Raw genomic sequence first — 19,188 nt, 5'->3', positions numbered from 1 at the left:
CATCACTCTTGGAAAAAATTAAAAAGTACTTTTTTAAAAACTAAAAATTTAAAAAAGATCTGCATGGAGCCACCGCTACATGTCTTATAGTAACAGCCAAACCTTATCTTTTTTATGTTAGTATTGAATTCTGGATTTAATTTTGTCTAATTATAATTAGCCTAATATTCACATTACCTTGCCCTTGACAGGTTAGTAGAGCGCATGTTCATCAAAACACGCAGGACGGCGCTCTTGGACAAGTGCTGGGTGTCATGCTGCCTTACAGTACTGCTTGTATCTCTTCCAACCATGTCATATAAAGTCGTAAATTCAACTGGTAGCGCAAAGGAAATGATGTTGCTTAGCACAAATAACAAAAACAGCATTTTCTTAGAAAGTTTTCCAACAGCACGCTTTAAATACAATAGGTATTTAGATCAAATGGATACTTTTTAGCTGTTTACTCAACCTAGTCTAGGTTACATCATTTTCACCAGCTGCTAACAAAACTTCCATGCTATCCGTATCCTGAGAATAACAACTCGACAACTTAGATATAACAGAAAAGTCGCACTTTCTCATTAGTATTTAATTTTACCATTTGTTACCGGTCTAATTTTCGGTTCAAATGTGGCATTGAGTATTTCCGACACCATGTGAAGGCAGCAGCTGTTCACCATGCTCATCTGTTTGGTGAAGATAAAGATGACAGAGACATCTAAACAACAAACACGCCCTTCGTTTTAGGAGAAAATATACCCAAATACACACTTAATCTAATATATATAATGAATAAATCACATAAACATTTTTGGAGACAGTAGGCTCACAACGACATTATCAAGGAAGTGTCATACACATAAATATTTCTGTTATTTATTTAGGTGTCGACATACTGCGAGACCATCCAAACTTCAGGTTTGCGCCACTGTGAAATTTGCCGTCATTTAACTTTGGTTGGCTTTCATGTCAGTGGTTAAATACCTGAAAGTAGCCTGTGGGCATCGACCTTATCTCATTAATCAGGAAGTGATGACGGATTACATGACATGTTCTTCATGATAAGTCACTGTTCAGTTCATATTCATAATCAACTTTAATTTGAACAAATCACTTTATGAGATATTAATGTACTTGTAGAACAGATTTGGATTGTTAGGTGTCATCTGAATGTGCGCTCCAGAGCAAACTTGTGAAGTTATCTTTGCTGCTTATAGAGCAGCAGGTGTTTCTGGATGCGATGCTGCATTCAGGGGGAATCGGGTAAAAATGAATAATATTACGTAAAACTCGTTTCTCTTCAGCTTTAAGGTGGGTAGTGATAGAAAACAGCAAACACTTGAGTATAATACAAGCGCAAACCCTCTAGTGAAGCACAGCTCACATTTTGAAACACATATTAGCTGCTGAGACTTGCACTAACGTCTGTGTCACATCTTTTCCGAGCAGTTGAAAGACTCAAAAAACCCCGCCTCTCCGGACTGGGTGTCATCGTGAAGTTGAACCGTTCATCCAGCCAGTAGTCAAATCGACGGCCCTCAGAGGAGGTCTCCTATTTGTCTTCCTCCCTGTGTTCGTTTTTACCGTCAGGTGGACACTCTGCATATCCGCTGTCAGGATGTCTCCGTCCACATCCCCCCGGTTCTTTACGGAGAGGGAGGTGGCCCGCCACTGCACCAAGGAGTCCTGCTGGGTGCTGCTGGGGACCAGGGTTTACGATGTGACCGCCTTCTTACGGATGCACCCTGGAGGGGAGGCACTGATACTTCGCCGGTCGGGCAAAGACGTGAGCCGAGAGATGGAGGGACCCCCGCACCGGCACTCGGAGAACGCCCGGCGGTGGATGGAGCAGTACTACATCGGGGAGCTGGACAGAGACAGCGGCAGCGACGAGGCACAGGTAAAGCCCGGGACACCTGTCCTACAGTCATACAGACACCTGAAGAAACACCTGTTGCTACTGTATGTCTCTACTGGAGAGTCGTCATAGTGGATGTAGTTGCTGAGTGTTAAATGTTAACAAAACTTCCCAGAGTGAAGTCTCCCACTTTAACAGCCAGACCCGAATTTAGTGATGTGGGGGCAGCAAACTCTGTCTTGCTTTCTTTTCACTCTTTCTCCAACTAAATGTTGATATTGGCAATGGTAGAAGGGCTCAAAACTTTTTTCTCACGTGGTAGTTAAGTCCTTCATTCAAATTTTTACTTTGATAAAAGAGTGAAAGAGATTATCAGCACAATGTGCTTAAATTTACTTAACTTTTATTCAAGGTGGAGCTTTTCATTCTCATATAATGCTGGAGAGTTTAAGCAATAGTAATGCATTATATCATATTTGTTATATTTTGTGAGTAAAATCTGAATCTGCAGTGTAACAGTTACATTTGTCTTTCAGGTAAATGTAGTGGTATAATGTTTTCCTGTAAAATAGAAGTATACAGTCGCATTTTTTAAAAAGTGAGGGCTTTTTGTACATTATTTCAATGTACAAAAATTGAAATAACATAATTCAATATTTTTCATATCTAAACATCATAATCTATAGCTGTTTGGGGCCCCCAGGCAGTTGCCTAACGGTGAAGCCCGCCCTGTGAAAAGCTTTCCTTCAGGCTCCAGCGGTGCAGGAATAATGTAGCCTCCAGGCAGGGCTGCGGCCCCATGTGAGACTGTGAGAGTGCTTTTCCATTATTATGTAGTCAAACCAAAATACAGACATTTGATCTGATTGTTTCTGTCACGCTTGACATAGACATCATTTGGCAAACTGCCACCCACCAAATGTCAAACGGCTCTATTGACGCCTCTTCAAAATGAGTCAAACCAGAGGAAAAATGTTCCCCTCTGAGCTGTAAATACCCCTCATTGAACTAACATCATGTCAGTCATGACACATTTTGGGCGCTAAGCTGGTATGGAAGTGTTTATTGGCTGCATATGATATCAGACACAGTGACTTTGCCAAACGCTTGGCGGTTTTGAGGCGGCAGAAAGCTGATACTTGTGGTTCTTTCAGTAGCAGGTGTATAATTGTCTCTCGCCTGACTTTACTGGGTAATTCTGTGAGGCAGGCAGAGGTAAGGAACTCCCTGCTCTCCCTCTTCTCATGGACAGTATTGATTATAAGGGCGGGAATGAGACAAACAGGGAGGTTCTTGCTTAATTCTTAATTCAGGTGATATGGTAGACCTGTGGGGGTGGAGGGGACCAGTGGTGTTAATGAATGATTCAAGAGGTGTGTGTGTGTGTGTGTGTGTGTGTGTGTACGAGAGAGAGAAGGAGAGAGAAAGAAACTGGTTTGTCTTGTCCCACTGGGGATAGAAGGACTACAAACGGGGCAAATTTGAGGGAAACCGGAAACTTGACATCATTTGGGTGAATCCACACCCAACCTACAGCTCTCTGTCCCCGTATGTTTCCCTGTAAGTGTGAGGAGGGAGAAACAGAGAGAGTTTGCATAAATCTCTTGCCAACAGAGTTGACATTTACATGGCTTGCCCACTCTGATGTGTGTCAGTGTGTGTATGTGCGTACGTGTGTGTGTGTGTGTGTGTGCTCTTTTGTCGGGTGTATCACTGTGAGCCAAAGTTTACACAATTACAACAGCTAAAGTTATTATCCTCTCTTCTTCTTTGAAGTCTGTGTTAAGCTTCACGTTTCAGTCACTGATAAATCATATCTGTAATAACGGGACTTTTGGACTTTTTGAAGATACAACACATAAAGCAAAAAACAATATAAAGTGTCTCAGTAAGGTGTCGGGCCTCCACGTGCTGCCAGAACAGCTTCAACGGCCTTGACGCTGATTCTCTGGACTCTACTCACACTTATCGAACCATTCAGTGATCCCTCGTGCACTGTGAATCGGTGCATCCTGGAAGAGACCACTCCCATCAAGATAGAAACGTTTCATTATCACTCACAACAACTTTGTATTGATTTGCAGTGATCCTTCCCTCTAAGGGGACAAGTGGACCCAAACCATGCCAGCAAAATACCCCCCAAAGCATAACAGAGCCACCAGATCCCCTCACTGTAGGGGCCAAACATTCAGGCCTGCACCGGTTTTTCATTAAACGTGTGTGTTTGTGTAGGTTGAATGGAGAATATATGAATATGTGTGTCATAGTTTAGCAGTAGTTTTGACTGTGCACACACTCAGAACATTTTCACACATACTCACACAGGCTGTTTGAGACGTTAGTGGTTTTTCTTATCTGCTCTCGTCACATCCCGTTAATCACAAGTTTTCCTCTTAATTTCCTTTTGGACATGATTCAGCACTTATACGTCTTGCAAAAGTCCAGTGAATGGAGAACGTCTTGTAGCTGAAGTAAGGAAATATGGTGATCAAACAGTCTCTATATGATGCATCTGAATAATGATAAATGATGATATTAAATCGATGCACATGCAGCCTTACTGAGGAACTCAGCGATAAGCGGATGCTGGGTGTGAACCTCTGGTGACAATGGAGGTTATGTGACAGATTTCTGAGTCACAGGACGTTCAAGTTGTTTATTAAATATGGCCTTGCATAATGTGTTCTCCAGGTATGGCTGCATATGTTATTCTTCTCACTTTCTCCAGTCCTCTGGGCACCTCGGTCTAACAGCTAATGTCAGAGTGACCCCGTGTTTTGTTCTTTAATCATTTACCTGATAGCTTTAAATGCCATTTATACCAGGCAACTGAATACCAGTGCAGAGACAGGATGTGCCAACCCGGAGCCACACAGTGAACATTTAAAGGCATTTTAATTGTGTTTGTATTGCATCATTACCTCGCCAGGCAGCTGGATTTGCGAGATCACGACGTCACAAAATCATGCCAGAATCCATCCTGTCAGGCTTCTAGTTAACGGTGGTTCGGACCAATCAGTGTCCTATTAGGATTCACACGTGATCTTGTGAATCCGGCTGCTTGGATTGGGTGATGGGCAGATGGTTGATCCAATCAACCAAAAAAAGTGCCTGTCCATTACCAAACAGTTTCCAAGATGATCCAGTGTAACAAACCATCACAGTAGTAAAGTAAAATCTGCAAGTTAAATACTTTAGAAATAAAACTGCTCTTCCTTTTGCTATTTGGTTTGAGAATGAAATATACAGAAAGTTATAATAACTCAGTTGTTTCCTTATCGGATCAACATTTATCAGATGAAAAAGGGAAAGAGAATGTTATCACACAGTCAGTCTGGGTTTGTGACATAAATCTCAGCAGCTGTTCTGTAGGGCTGCAACCAATGTTCATTCGTTTCATTATCGCTTCATCTGCGGGTTATTTTTGAGATGGATTGTTTTGTCTATAAAATGTGAAAAATGACCGTTACAATTTCCCAAAGTCAAATGTGACGTCTTCAAATGTCTTTTTTTTTGTGTGACCAACAGTCCAAAACCAAAAGATAATCAGTTTACTATGTATGACGAAGCAAAGAATTAAATCGTCTCATTTTAGAAGCTGAAAGGGCATTTTTTCTTAAAACAGGACTAAAACTATTATTTGAATATCAAAATAGTTACTATTTTAGTTCATTTTCTGCAGATCTGCTAATCTATTAATCCACTAACTTTTGCAGCTATACTATTGAGTCATTGTTGGGGGACATAAAAATCATTAATCATTAGTATTGTGATAAAGTTTGTTATGATATGTCATAAATACTGTGAAACAGAGGTGCTTCCCTCTTTTACTGCTCACATTTTCTCTCTGAACTGTTCTGCTTTCTGTCAGTTCAACTATTTGCTGGTTTATGTCTGTTCAGCATTTTAATGATACCACATGAACACATGTTACTGTGTGTGTGTACATGTTTTCATCTGCTGATCATGGTCTTGATTAATTGATTAGTCCATAGAATATCAGAAAACAGTGAAAGCCCACGTTGTGTTTTCAGTTGTCTAGTTTCTCCAATCAACACTCTAAAACCAAATAATGATTGATTTATCACATATACATGGTCGTAGTATCATACAGTGTAATGTGTGTTATCCTGAGATTATCAGCCCCATCCATTGCTTTTAATTGCCCCAACATATCAATTTTAAATGGCCTACTTTGAGAGTAGGATATACCACAATGGTATAGCCCCCTTCTTCCTGTCTTTAAGGGAGGCCCTGTCACCTAAAGGGTTAACCCCAGCTAAGCGGAAGGAGATACAGGCTGCACTTTTCTCTGTCTCAGGGGAGACTGCTGTACCAGCGCTCTGCCACACAGGACAAAGTGTTTAAACAGACTATAAGCAAATGGTATCTAGAAAGCTCAGCAGACATTATAGGACTTGAACAACTGTCTGTTTGAGGTTACTCATAGAACAAACAGGAGGAGATTAAAGGGGAGATTAGAGGAGATGGTATCCCTCTTCTTTGCATAAGTGGTCAGCATACACATATTCTTTAGTGACTGGCTTTTCTGTGTCTATAATTTCCTCGTTTGATCTCCTAAAAAGAATCTCAACCCCCAAAATGACCCAGAAACGTCACTCAAGCAGTCAGAAATCTTTCCACCAATGGTCAACAATTGATATATTGTATGTCTTTAAATGTTCATTTGGAGACAGTGATGATAACTTGAGGCAGGGTTGATTGGATACCAGAGAGTAGGGTCCACCAAGACTCAATCCAAGATCTGCAGGAGGCCGTAGCTTCTAGTGTGTGTGTGTGCATGTGTTTGGGAGCAGGTTTACAATCAAACAGGGGTGCTGTTTACACTGTCAACAACTTAAACTGGTTTGTAACAGAAGGTGATTGCTTCCGTTCAACCAGTGCTTGACAGGGATTTTCCATGATGAACATGAAACCAGGAACTGGCACAGTCTGTCATTAAGTAAACTGTACACATTTTAATATAAATCCTTGCACATTTTGATTCTTTCCATCACTTATGAGGCTCAACCTAAAGCTGTGCATTAAATATTATACAGTATTTCTGCTGATTTCTGTTTTGTGTATGTTTCAGCATCATTTCTCAGGTGCACCACACCTCTGAAATACTGCTAAAATGAAAGTTTGATGATAAACTTTACTTTAATTAGAGATATACTAACTTTATAGTCCCTGTTATTATAGATCAAGCTTAAAAGATCACACGTTTTAATCTATAGTACAACATCTGAAGCAAGAATGGTCGTTAAGTACGTGTGTGCAGTCTCCCAAGAAACGTACCCTTGACCACTAGCACCAGTGTAATGGTATGTTAAAGTGTGTGTGTGTACGTGAGTAAAGACAGATCTGCTTATCCCCAGTGTGCCAATCAAAACTGCACCTTTGTTTGCTCTCTGCTCCTGTCGCATTGTCTGGAAGGAATCGTGGCAGCGTGGCCTATCTACCTCAGGATGAGGAAATCGACTGCTTGACTGTCCTCGACACATTCTTTCCATGGTATTTCACTCACTTGTCTGACTGTCTCTTTCTTTACATGGACTTAGAATGTAAACTAATTCAACAGAGCGAAGTACAGAGGCAGTCTTATTTATGCCCCGATGTGCGAGAGAATGTGACTGCGCGGTCGTGACGTCAGAAAGATAGTACATGTATTGTTAAGTGAGTGGAATGGCTAATGAGTGAGTGTATGAATGAATGAATGAACAACGGAGATGGTATAGAAGAGAGTAGTTGACATAGGAGTAGATGGAGGAGAAGTGAAGTGAGTGGAGCCGTCTGATAGAAGAGAATAAAACAGACTAGCTTCGAGTAGCATACAAGAGGAGCCCGATGCAGATAGGGAATGTGTAATAAAGTAGAAATAAGTATATTAGAGTACAGAGTGGAGCGTCAGTAGAGGTCACAGTAGTGGTGGGTGTTGATAAGTTTTGTGGATGGAATGCTGGAGGGCGAGCTGGTCGGGCTGGTGGAGCGCTGGAATGCGGACTTTCATCTGCATGGATCTTTCTCTGCTCAATGATCTGATTGTCTTTCATCAGAGGGTGCGGGGAGGAAGAGCGGGAGAGACTGAGGAGTGAGTGGCGGGGGGGGGGTAATAACATTAGGTTATTATATAAGACTTTGTCCCTGCAGGTCAGTATAGACTTTCACTACAGGTGAGCCAATCACATCGAAGCGCATAAACAGCACAGATGTTTTGTCTGTTTCGTTCAGGTCTTTCTGTGTTTCCGGCGTTCGTGTCATCAGTTTTTCCCCCCAACAAGCCGTCCAGGTGAACTGCCTCTTTTACAACTCTGAAGAGCTGCTCTGAGTTTATCACCGTGGTGACACATTACCCGCCGCATTGTTTACTTTTGCTACCATAGAGACTGCCAACACGGCAATTAGCGCTCAGGTGCAGGCCTCAGGTGGCTCCCCAGGTCGCCATGGTAACACCTGGAAAAAAAAGAGAGAGGGTGAGGTGAAGGGAAACTGGACGGACAGTCAGAGGGGATGGAGGTGAGCGTATGTGTAGAAGGTGCCATCACTCTTTTCTCTCATCTCTTGTAATGAGACAAATCCTGAGATGTCAGATGGTAACTTTTTTTTTTGTTTTCTTAACACATTATCTCCCAGTGGCATCGTGCATCCTCATTGGTCTGTTGTGAGTCATGTTTTCTGGTGATCATAAAGAAAAGGACAACAAAAACCTTCAATTTTTGTGGTGACTATCTCAAAATATCAGGATATTTTTTTTTTATAAATTCTGCATCATAAAACAGACTGACTCATTTTGTGAAAACTAAACAGCCTCCTGTACCATTTCATCGTTGAACAGGAGCATCTGTTTGGCTAAAAAAGATGATTAAAGTAAATGGAAAAGAACAAAATAGTGTTTAGGTTAAAACTGCAGTTAAAGGATAGGTTGAGTGTTAATTAATGGTTGACAGATGTGTGTGTCTGCTTGGAGTAGGCTGCTCTTACCAAACACCCCGTTTTTGTGCACAAGCCCAAAAATAATGTACCCAAAACAAGAAGCTTACTGTTCTTCAACCTTTTTGATGACAGTCATAACCCTGTTCTCATTTAAAAGATACATCTTAAAATTTTACATCCAAAAGGTCAGAATGAGTAGAAGTGATCCTGAAAATAATACCCCCAAGGCTGAATTGTCCACGAGTGGGACTGTGTTGCTTAACAGGTTAATCTGCTTTTTTTCATTAGTCCCCTCCAACTGACCTCTTTCTTTCCCGTAGTATCTGTGCATCTTGTCATCTTGACTGGTTGGCTCATAGCCCAAGGGGTGAACAGATACACACACGCGCACACACACACAGAGGTGTGTTGTTGGTGAAAAACAAGCCGTTTGAAGGTTTTGGAGAAAATGACAAGCTTCTCAGACACACCCTGAGGAGGAGGGAGGAGGAGGGAGGAGGAGGAGATGGAGAGACAGTCAACCTGAAGGAGCCTACAGGTAGAGAGGACTGAGTCAGGGTCTCTGTGGTGGATATTTTGCATACAGTTGGGCCTGAATGATAAACAATAGTGATATGTACTGCAGAGTTTTCCCTGCCTATCTAACTCAAAGGCGAGCCGCCTTTGTATCACTGGCTGCCGCCTTTGTTGAAAATTCCGACATGTGATATTGACGGAATGAAAAAGGCAGTTATAGTTAGTTCCAAGACTTATCTCGTAGTTCATCTTCAAAAACTGCAGCGGTTGCAAGCATTTTTTAATAAAAGACTAAATAATTACCTTTGCAAAACAAAGTGAAATATATTGTGAACACTTTATACGCCGTCACTCAGAGACTAATGTTAGCAGAGCAGTGATCAGCTGTTAACAAATGAGACCAGCTGACAAACACACACTGCAGCACTAAACCACTTAAACCAAATCTGGTGCAAAGAAAATAACTTGGTGCTATTTCACCTCAAAAACCCTGCATCCGCTCAGCATGTTGGACAGTGATGTCTGTCCCTGCAGCTAACAGTGCAGCAGAGAGGCTCAAATTAATTAATTAATCAATTAATTAATGCAGTTAACTTTTTAAAATAAAAGGGTTGCAGACCATTCATCTTATCTGCCAGTTATGTTTCATATTGTATTTCAGTGAAATAAGGACACCAGTCAATGGTTTGGCAAACATCCTGAATCAAATCAGCACCCAAGTATCTTGATAGTATTGAATCAAGAGATAAGCATATTGTTCCAGGCTTACAAAATAAACACAGTCATTTTCACAACCTTTATTTTTCATCTTTTTGTTCCGTCTTGGTAAAAAATTTAAATCCCTCTGGACACTTTTGTCTGTCAAATCATGATTTTTTTCACTTAACTGCATGACATTCTAAAGGTGCACGCAGTTCTCCAGCCTTTTCCACCTTTGTCTCCAGAAAACCCTGATACCAGCCATACACACTTCATCAGTCGCAATAAGGAAATTGTTCGATAGAATGTTTGATAGTTTCACTCGGTTGCATTAAATGCAAACAGCCATGAAAGCACATTAAAAATATGCAAAGTTTGGTTGCATGAACGAACCCCGAGCGTGCTCCGTCCTTGGCTCATAAACAGCCTATAGTATCCCTTTATAATGGAGCGTGCTACGAGTGACACGCAAACAGCCGATCTTTTAACAGGTGTGTTGTTGCACCATCGACATGTGACACAATAACAGAAACAGAGTGGAGTGAGAAAATGAGTGCAGACGGTGAGGAAATTGTAAAAATAAAATTATTAGCTGTATGTCTTGATAAACAAATTAGCTAAACTCAAAATAAAGTTGTTAAATTCAACCTTTATCGATATCGAATGAAATGAAATTTTTAGCTACATACAGTACGACCTGGCAGCTGGTTGGATGAATATTTGTCTCTTGGGGAATAACATATGCTCTCCCGGTCAAACACCTCTGTGTGAGGTAAAGAGTGAGCTGGCAGTGGTGCATGATGAGAACTTGCAGCTACTAAATTTTGGCGAGCTGATGCAGAGAGTGTGTGTGTGTGTGTGTGTGTGCGTGTGTGCCAGGGGAACTATCTACTGACTTTTACTCAGTACATTCCCTGCCAGCCTTCCTTCCCTTATTTCCACTTACTCAGTGTCATATTATACTACACACCAATCTGGTGGATTTTAGACACAGCCACAATTGTAGACTGATGTGAGTATAAATAAAACACAAAGCTGTCACTGTTGTTGCTAACACTTAGTGGGGAAAGTTTAGTTTAGTTTAGTTTGCATGTCACGGTGTGTGAGACGGGTCCAATAAATCTTTTTTTAAACTTGATTCAAAAATAAGGCTTACAACGTCGCATTGGCCAGTGGATTCTGCACCATTTCATTTCCTATTCTGATTGGTCGGTTTGTAGATGTAGCAGAGTGTGGTCCCAAATTTCTATTCTGTAGTGAACAAATCACAAAATCTGCAATTGTGGATGTGTGACAAGTTGTCAATCAATAACAGTTGTCCTACATCACCCAAGATTTTAGCACATTTCTCTAACGATTGTCACCTTTTATCTCATACAGCCAAAAATCAGCCAGTGCAAAGGATCTTTAATTTGTTCAAGTTAGCTATCTGACTTGTGTCTGATGTGAAAATGTGTATTTACCGCTGCACCTAAATGATACAAGCTGTAACGATGTCCTACGAGTCTACAGTAGAGTTCAGTGAATTCAATGAGTTGTCAGTTGTCTCTTTACATCAAGACCTGATAGTCTTGAAATCTTAAAAAAAAGGTCTTAACAGCATTGCAGTTTTGCTTCACATCAGTTTTTATTTATGAAAGAAAAATTTTAAAAATATATACAGAACATAGCAGCACGGTGCGGCTGTTATATGGCACTTAGTTCACTAGTAACATGACACCTCCTGCACAAACTGGCTAGCTACACAGAGCCTCTGATTCTTGTGCGCACACACACGTACACAACAGGTAGAGAGAGAGAGAGAGAGAGAGAGAGAGAGAGGTTGGAATCTTGAGTCCTGGTCATTCAGGTTTGACTGGTTATTTTAGTTAGAGGGAGACGAGTAATCTTGTTATTACACACACACATACACACACACACACACACACACACACACACACACAGCCATCATCCTCACCCAACCTTTCTGTCCTCATGTCTGCCCACCCCCCCTTGTTAAACCACTTACACAACCCCCCTCCGTCAAGGTGGTCTGGCTGTTTGCGTTCCTCTGATGTCGAAGAGAATTCAGCACAGGATTTCAGGCTTGATGGATGTATTGTACAGTATTAGGCTCAGGCTGGGTGACAGATTCATTGTACACGTGAAGTAATGATATTTACATCCTGTCATTTGTGAGAGAGAGCGATGACTGGAAGGTTTGTTCTGGAAGCTGAGCTAAAGTATCAGATTTGTTTAGCTACTGAATAGAAGGTGATTACTGAGCAATACGTCATTTTATTCACTCTGTCATAGAGGGTGACAGCTTCTTTGAGAAGTCTGTGCTGATTTACTGAAAAGGTGAACATTACTGAGCCTCTCTTCCACTTTCTCCATGCTGTCTTCACTGTCAACACACTCTACCGGCATCGGAAACATGTAGGATACAACACACAAGCAGCCCGCACCGACCGATCACAATAGGTGTGCTTTTGAGGCTCTGTTAAAACTACAGGGGATACATGATTGCACCTGATAGCAGAACCTGTGACTGTTATCCATGTGATGATCAGCGCAAACATTGAAAGAATGCATTTCCTCTCTCTGACCACAAACTGATCGGCACACACACACACACACACACACACACACACCTCACAGCAGTCATATTTCATCCAGCTGTGTGTTTGGCTTATTGGGGATGAGTGAAATGCTTTATGTAATGAGATGACAAATTGGTAAAGACATGATTGTGTGTGTGTGTGTGTGTGTGTGTGTGTGCAGCTATCTCTCCCTCATCTAGCTCAGTGGGAGACCGTGAGAGCATTCAACCTTCCCACACGGTCATGTTATCTTCCCTGCTGACACTGATGTCATCATTGTCAAATCTGAATAGCAAAGAAAAGCAGTCACTTATGATTGAGTAACAATCTTGATCACATTTGTACTGCTTGTGCTGCACTTGATTTAGCTTTCCACCCCCTCCCCACACACACACACACACACACACACACACACACACACACACACACCCTGCTTAATGAGATGCTGTACATTTGAATACTTGTCGCCAGTGTATTTGGCTGTCACCACCGCCATCAGTGTTTTAGTGAGAGTTGATAAGACCGACAAGAGGAGAGACTGGTTACAAGTTGTACTCCGAAGCTTCAGATTTGAACACATCGTTGTTAGAAAGATGACATTATGAAGTCTTAACGTGCTCAGTGATGTTTTTTCAAAGCATTTGATAATGTGTGAAACATAAAGGTCAACAGACTCGGGTCAGTCACTACTGTCGGATGGTTAAATAAACAGTTTTCTCATTGCTTCTCTGTAAAGTGTAGGTCCGATCGATGCACCGCAGGTGTGTGTGTGTGTGAGTGGGGACAGAATTCAGAGCTCCTGGCCTTTTCTGTGTCATTGAACTCCCCACTGTGTCACTGAACTTTAACCCTGCTGTTTCTACATGCATCCTACTGCTCATACAAACACACACACACACACACAAACACGCATACATATTTGTCAAAGCACCCAGTTCAGGGCAGGTATAATTTAATAATGTTATTCTCAGGAGAATAAGTCAGGTAGCCAGTTTTTATTTCAATTTTTTATTACATCCATGAAGGTTGTGTAGTGGATCATCAGATATCACCAACTATCTCATCACAAAACAAAACACACTCTCTGTCAATTCATGTTACTGTAGATACATGGATATTATTCGTCACACCGTGCTCAGACCTGCCTGACATGAAACAAGAGCGGCAAATTAGAAACTTGAAACAAGTGAAACTGAAGCCAGGAGCCACCCCCTGATCGTACTCGACCCCGAATGATTAAAGGACAAAGCCAGAGTGAATAAATAAGAAATATTTGCTGCACACAGATCTCTGGGTGTTGCCTGTGTCGTTTTTACAAAGCCGTCACATCAGTCGTACAGCAGCGTAGTGATAGGCCGTTTCTCCAGGTGACTGACTGACTGACTGGTCCTCTGCTTTGTAACCGGAGACATGAGAGGTTATGAAAGCTTTTGCTACCACTGAGGTCACCTGTAGAGCGGCTTCCTTTTATCTGTTGTGTGTTTGCTCTTATTTATTTACTAAAATCCAGTAGTGGGGGGGGGGGGTCCTCAACTGTGCTGCATCTAACTACACTGTGTGCAGAGTTTATTATTGTAGAAAAGACCACAAAGAGTCAAGTTACTGAACAGTGGTGATTAACCAGAAATGCAGGTTTTGGCACATAGCTGGCAACAATTTAAGGGAAATGTTAGATGGGTGATGTAAGCTTAGAATGATTTTGGTAACTGAGCCAAAACCACTATTGACGTAGTGAATGTGAAGTCTGTGTTGGATACTTTAATGATTAATGAGAATATGTTTTTCATTTTAAAGAGTTAAGCAACTGGCTCACTTCAGAGTAGAGGTCTCCACACATCCACTTAGTTCTGAGGAACCGAGACCCAACCTGGGACCCGAGTCAGACCAAGTCTAAATTCTACTCATTCTAATCGGGTCCCGTCTCCTTTTACCACCACGGGTCTCAGGTCTGTATGTCAATGTGTCCGATACTCGAGTGGACCCGAACAGACCCGACTGTACGCGGGATCAGCTCTGATCATGTGATACGTCACAGTCACAGCAGGAGAAAACGTTGCGTTTTGAGTGAGAGAAGAAATGTAAACTGTGAAGCGAATTGATGTGAGGAACGAGATAAAGGAAAAGGAAAACAAGGAAGTAAAACCAGCTGGAACATCAGCTGTTTGCTCCTGTTTTATGCAAACAGTCGACAAAGATGAGAAAAAGGTTCTGACGAGGTAGATGAAGTCAAAGTTATTTTAGGAAAATCAGTTGTCTACAAGATTTATGCTGTTAAATTAACTTTGGCTTTTGATTCAGATGTTACATTTATTATTCATTTATATTAAATAAAATAAAAATAGGTTGTCTTTTTGTCATCCAGTTTGCTACAGAAGGTTTTATTGTTGGTACAGGAGGTGGAATGGGATTTTTAGTTAATATATTACATGTTATCAGTATTTGAAGCATATAAACAAATGATTTTTGTTTCTATGACTTAACATTCATTCTCAGGGCATTATTATTATAATACTGCTGCTTTTTCCCACTGCGGCTGCTTGTTAATTGATCAAATTAATTGATAGCACATCACACGGCTGCTGCACATTGGGTTCGGATAGGTTTTGTCCAACATTTTGGACCCGTGAAGACTTCTACTTCAGAGTGCTGCATACGCCACAGTCTTCATCCTTCCATCATAAAATCTTGACTCCCCAAACCATGACCAGGTGTGCTTACACAGCCCTGCATAGTGGCTGTCCAGAGGACAACAGCAACTACAACCTACACAACATACAGTACCTCCACCTTTAGTTGCAACACTCTCACTATCACCAGTCATAAAACGTACAGTCATAAAATGTAGCAATGAAACACACACATCCAGAAGAGAGAGTTAAACAGTTTTGCTGGCGGAATAAAATTGAATTATGAAGTTATTTTTATTTCACCTCAAAGTGCAAAATCAACAAATCTACATGTCAGGGAGTAGATGGATTTACAGTGTAGGCTGTGATTATCAGGGTTGTAAATTGACATAGTAAGTCAGATAAATGAATGTTCTGGATAGTAATAAGTTTCAGTTTCAGTCATGTTAATGGCCTCATTGTTATGTGCACTGGCCTCATGAAAATGTTTATTGGTTGTTGGTTTTATTTTAAAGCCTCGTGAGACAAGAAAAGTAATAAATTGTATCGGCACACTGTGATGTCCATCCTGCTTATCTAATGTTTATACTGATTACAGTGACATTCTTTGCAACCAAACTCAGTGCCCTGCTGCCCTCAAATCTGTTTTTATTCATCTTCACCCCATTCATTAAATTCCTCCACTCACATCCTCCTCCCTCCTCCTCCTCCTCCTCCTCCTCCTCCTCCTCTCCCCACGGAGCCTGACTAGGGTTTCTGTGTTGTGATGGTACCAGGCCACATCGCCACCCTACCCTAACCATCTCCTTTGTTTTTTGTCTCCCATTCTTTTATATTTCTACTCCTCCTCCTGTGACAGAGCAACCCAGTGTGGTTTCTGTTTTCCCCCCACTCCTTATGTCTCTCTCCTTGACCTTGTTCTCCTCCAGTAAAATAAGACTGTTCATCAACCCGCCCTCTTTTAACAAGGCGTCGTGGAATCGTCTTCTCGATTTAAAGTGTTTCCATTCAACGTGATACGTGGATTAATGTGTTATAGGGACAAGATTCAAAAATGTGATAACCTGACTCTTAAGCAGTGTGATATGAGGGGAAGCTGATGTTTTAAGTCAATAATCTACCTAAGCAACAAATTCAAAGAAGAAAGCGTGGCGTATAACGTGCCGTTGAGCCACCCTCAATCACCACAGAGAATTTCCCCTGTGGTGATTGAGGGTAGCTCAACAGCACATTATGCGGTCTATGCAGTATCATTTTTTTTTTTTTTTTTTTTTTTTGTGAAAAGTCAAGGTATGTTAGTCTGATTATGTGTTGGCTGAATGGAGCAGCACTTCCTGACAAACACGGAAAACACTTGTGTTGTGGCAGGAAACGTTGGCCTACAGCTGAGTCCCCTTAAACCTGGACGTGCATTTAGATTGTACGATTGGTGGAAAACTACTTTACCCTGCAGGTTAAATGGCAACCTGCTCAGCCGCACGGTGACCCTGGAGAGTTTAAACATAATATTTATACAGGGTTGTTTCTAACTACCACAGCACCGACCCCCGGTCAGTTCATCCTGAGTCTGGCTTGGTTATGAGGGCTTGGCGCCAGGTCAGCTTGTTAACCTGCATGCTAGCTGTGAGAGGCTGCGTGAGGCTCTGTGGAGAAAACTCAGTGTGCAAGTTGCTGTGCGTGGTGGGCAGGATCCTCCAGAGCTGCCAGACCGGACCAGGGGAGCCACCAAACATTCAATACACACGCTTTGAATTGTCAAACAAGAAAGGCCTAGCCTCTTGAAAAAAAGTGGCTCGTGGCAGTTGCTTGCCATTCCCCACAGTTGGCTTGTGTATAGTGCGGTATTGCAATATTGCAGTTATTGCAACAGCTCTATGTGTGATGTAATTGAGATTTCAAAAAGACAACAAAAAGGATGTTTGCAGGTTTATGATGTATATTATGGATGAATGATGTGTTAGCTTGTAGAATGGTTTTAGTATAAGCAAAAGCAGTATAATGGAAGGTCTTAAGTGTTCCTCTTCAGTACAATGCAGTCAATAGGTGTTCTTGACATGACAATGGGCCAACGGGTGAAAGAAATGTCAACAGCACAGGCATACATCTATTGTCTCAGCTCAGGACTTAAGAGTGTACACACGCCAACAATGAGATACTGAACTCCCTCCTCCTGCTTTCAGTGTTTGCTTAACAACTTCCAATTCACCTGCCATTCATTACTTCTTTAGCTTTCTGGCTTTGCATTTAGGGAGTAATGTAGAAAATGTGTCACACGCAACATGTGACTGAGACAGAGCTGATAGCAGTGTGAAGGTTCGACTGAAAGAAAAAGGGTCAGATAGAGACGGTGAGATGGATAGCAGTTGGAGTCAGAGAGGAAAGGAGTGTGGGGGGTTGCTTAAGTCCTCACATCCCTTGGAAACAGTTGATATGTTGCCATAGCAGCCTCTACCTGAGTTACAACTGCAGTAGCAGTATGAGGATAAATATAAGTTTCCAGTATAATCACAGTACACAGTGCTGAATTTAAGCAAACATAATGGAAATCACAATAGATTTAACATGAATATCAATGACTTCAAAATGTACATAATAAATACTCCATCCTGCTCTGAGAGAGAGGTGTCAAATGAACTTGACTGTCATATTTATGCCTCCGTGCAGGTGACTGCTGTGGCTGGAGGCGTTATGGTTTCTGGTTGTCCATTTGTTCATCCCATTCTTGTGTACATGATATCTCATGAACACCTGGAGGGAATTTCATTACACCTGGCACAAACGATCACTTGGACTCAAGGATGAACTGATTAGAATTCGGTGGTATAAGCTCAAGGCCACTGTTATCTCACAAAACACGTTTTTGGCCATAACTCAAGAATTCATATGCTGATTATGACACACTTTCACACAAATGTCTTAATAAGATAAAATGATGAAGTGATGAGATTTTATGTTCAAAAGGTCAAAGGTCAACTTCACTGTGACATCATAATGTTCCGCAGTTTTTCTGGCCATTATTCAACACCATCACTCAGGAACAGAAGGGGAGATAACAAGGCGTGTTTGTGGTGTTGTTGCTGTCCTTGTCTGTTTGACTCTTCTCTTGAATTTTTCAACCATATTGAAGTCTTGCTTATCAGGAAAAAGTTAACCTGGGCGTGCTCAGTAGAAAAATGTTGGTATAGATATACTGACATATTTGGTTGACCACAGGCAGCCCTACTTATCATGCAGGAAGAATGAATGAATAGAAACTCAAGTCAAACAAATGTGGTGGAGGTTCGTGCATACAGCTCCTCTGATGTACAAACACTGACACCAAATGGGTCAACCAGTGTTTTGTTTTACAGATTCTGCAGTTAGAGGAAATGTGGTTTCAGAAGTATTTCACCTATGAGGGCAATGTGGTTTTCTTTTCACAGATATATGGTTGCACACCAATAAAACTCTATCAACTGTTGACATATTTTAAGACAGGTTATTGACCTCTGGTACTGGCAGCATGACAAGTTTCTAGTGACCACCCCAGTTGTAGAACACAATGAATTATAATCAACTGTGATCTTTGTCAATCTACCAGATTAAATAGTAGTTAAAGGGGACCTATAATGCTTTTCCTTATTTTCAGTCAAACTGTCAATATTCAATCTATGTTCACCTAAACCAAACAGCATAATGTTTTTCTGCCAAAAAACTGCCTTTTATTTTGTTCAAAGATGTAGTCATAACTATAAATTGGTTGGTTGTTCCTGGTCAGCTGCGGAGTACAACAAAACTTAGGTGCCTCCATTACATAGGAGGCATGATATTTTACAGTTTAAGAATAAACTTTATTGTATAAAATTATATCAGTGCACTGAAACAGTAAACTTCACTGGGAATTTAATCATTATAAATTACTATAAATAAAAAACACAGAACAATAAACATGTATGTATATGTTAAATTTTAATTAAGAAAAAGGATCAAATATACATAAAATGCCGCC

The 19,188-nt window shown here is 41.2% G+C and overlaps 1 protein-coding gene across 1 annotated transcript in view; it reads left to right on the top strand.

Moving 5' to 3' along the window:
- Positions 1 to 1,428: 1,428 nt before the first annotated feature.
- fa2h (fatty acid 2-hydroxylase) overlaps positions 1,429 to 19,188 on the top strand; it is a 32,588-nt gene continuing 14,828 nt past the window's right edge. Inside the window, exon 1 of the mRNA XM_042410694.1 lies at positions 1,429 to 1,882. Within this exon, the coding sequence (XP_042266628.1) occupies positions 1,601 to 1,882 (282 nt within the window). The 5' untranslated portion in view covers positions 1,429 to 1,600. The remainder of the gene's footprint in view (positions 1,883 to 19,188) is intronic.

This window comes from Thunnus maccoyii, chromosome 5 (genome assembly GCF_910596095.1).
Source record: "Thunnus maccoyii chromosome 5, fThuMac1.1, whole genome shotgun sequence".
NCBI classification, from domain to species: Eukaryota; Metazoa; Chordata; class Actinopteri; order Scombriformes; family Scombridae; genus Thunnus; species Thunnus maccoyii.
The sequence above is the reverse complement of the archived record's forward strand: the minus strand, read 5'-3'. Positions and strand labels throughout refer to the sequence as shown.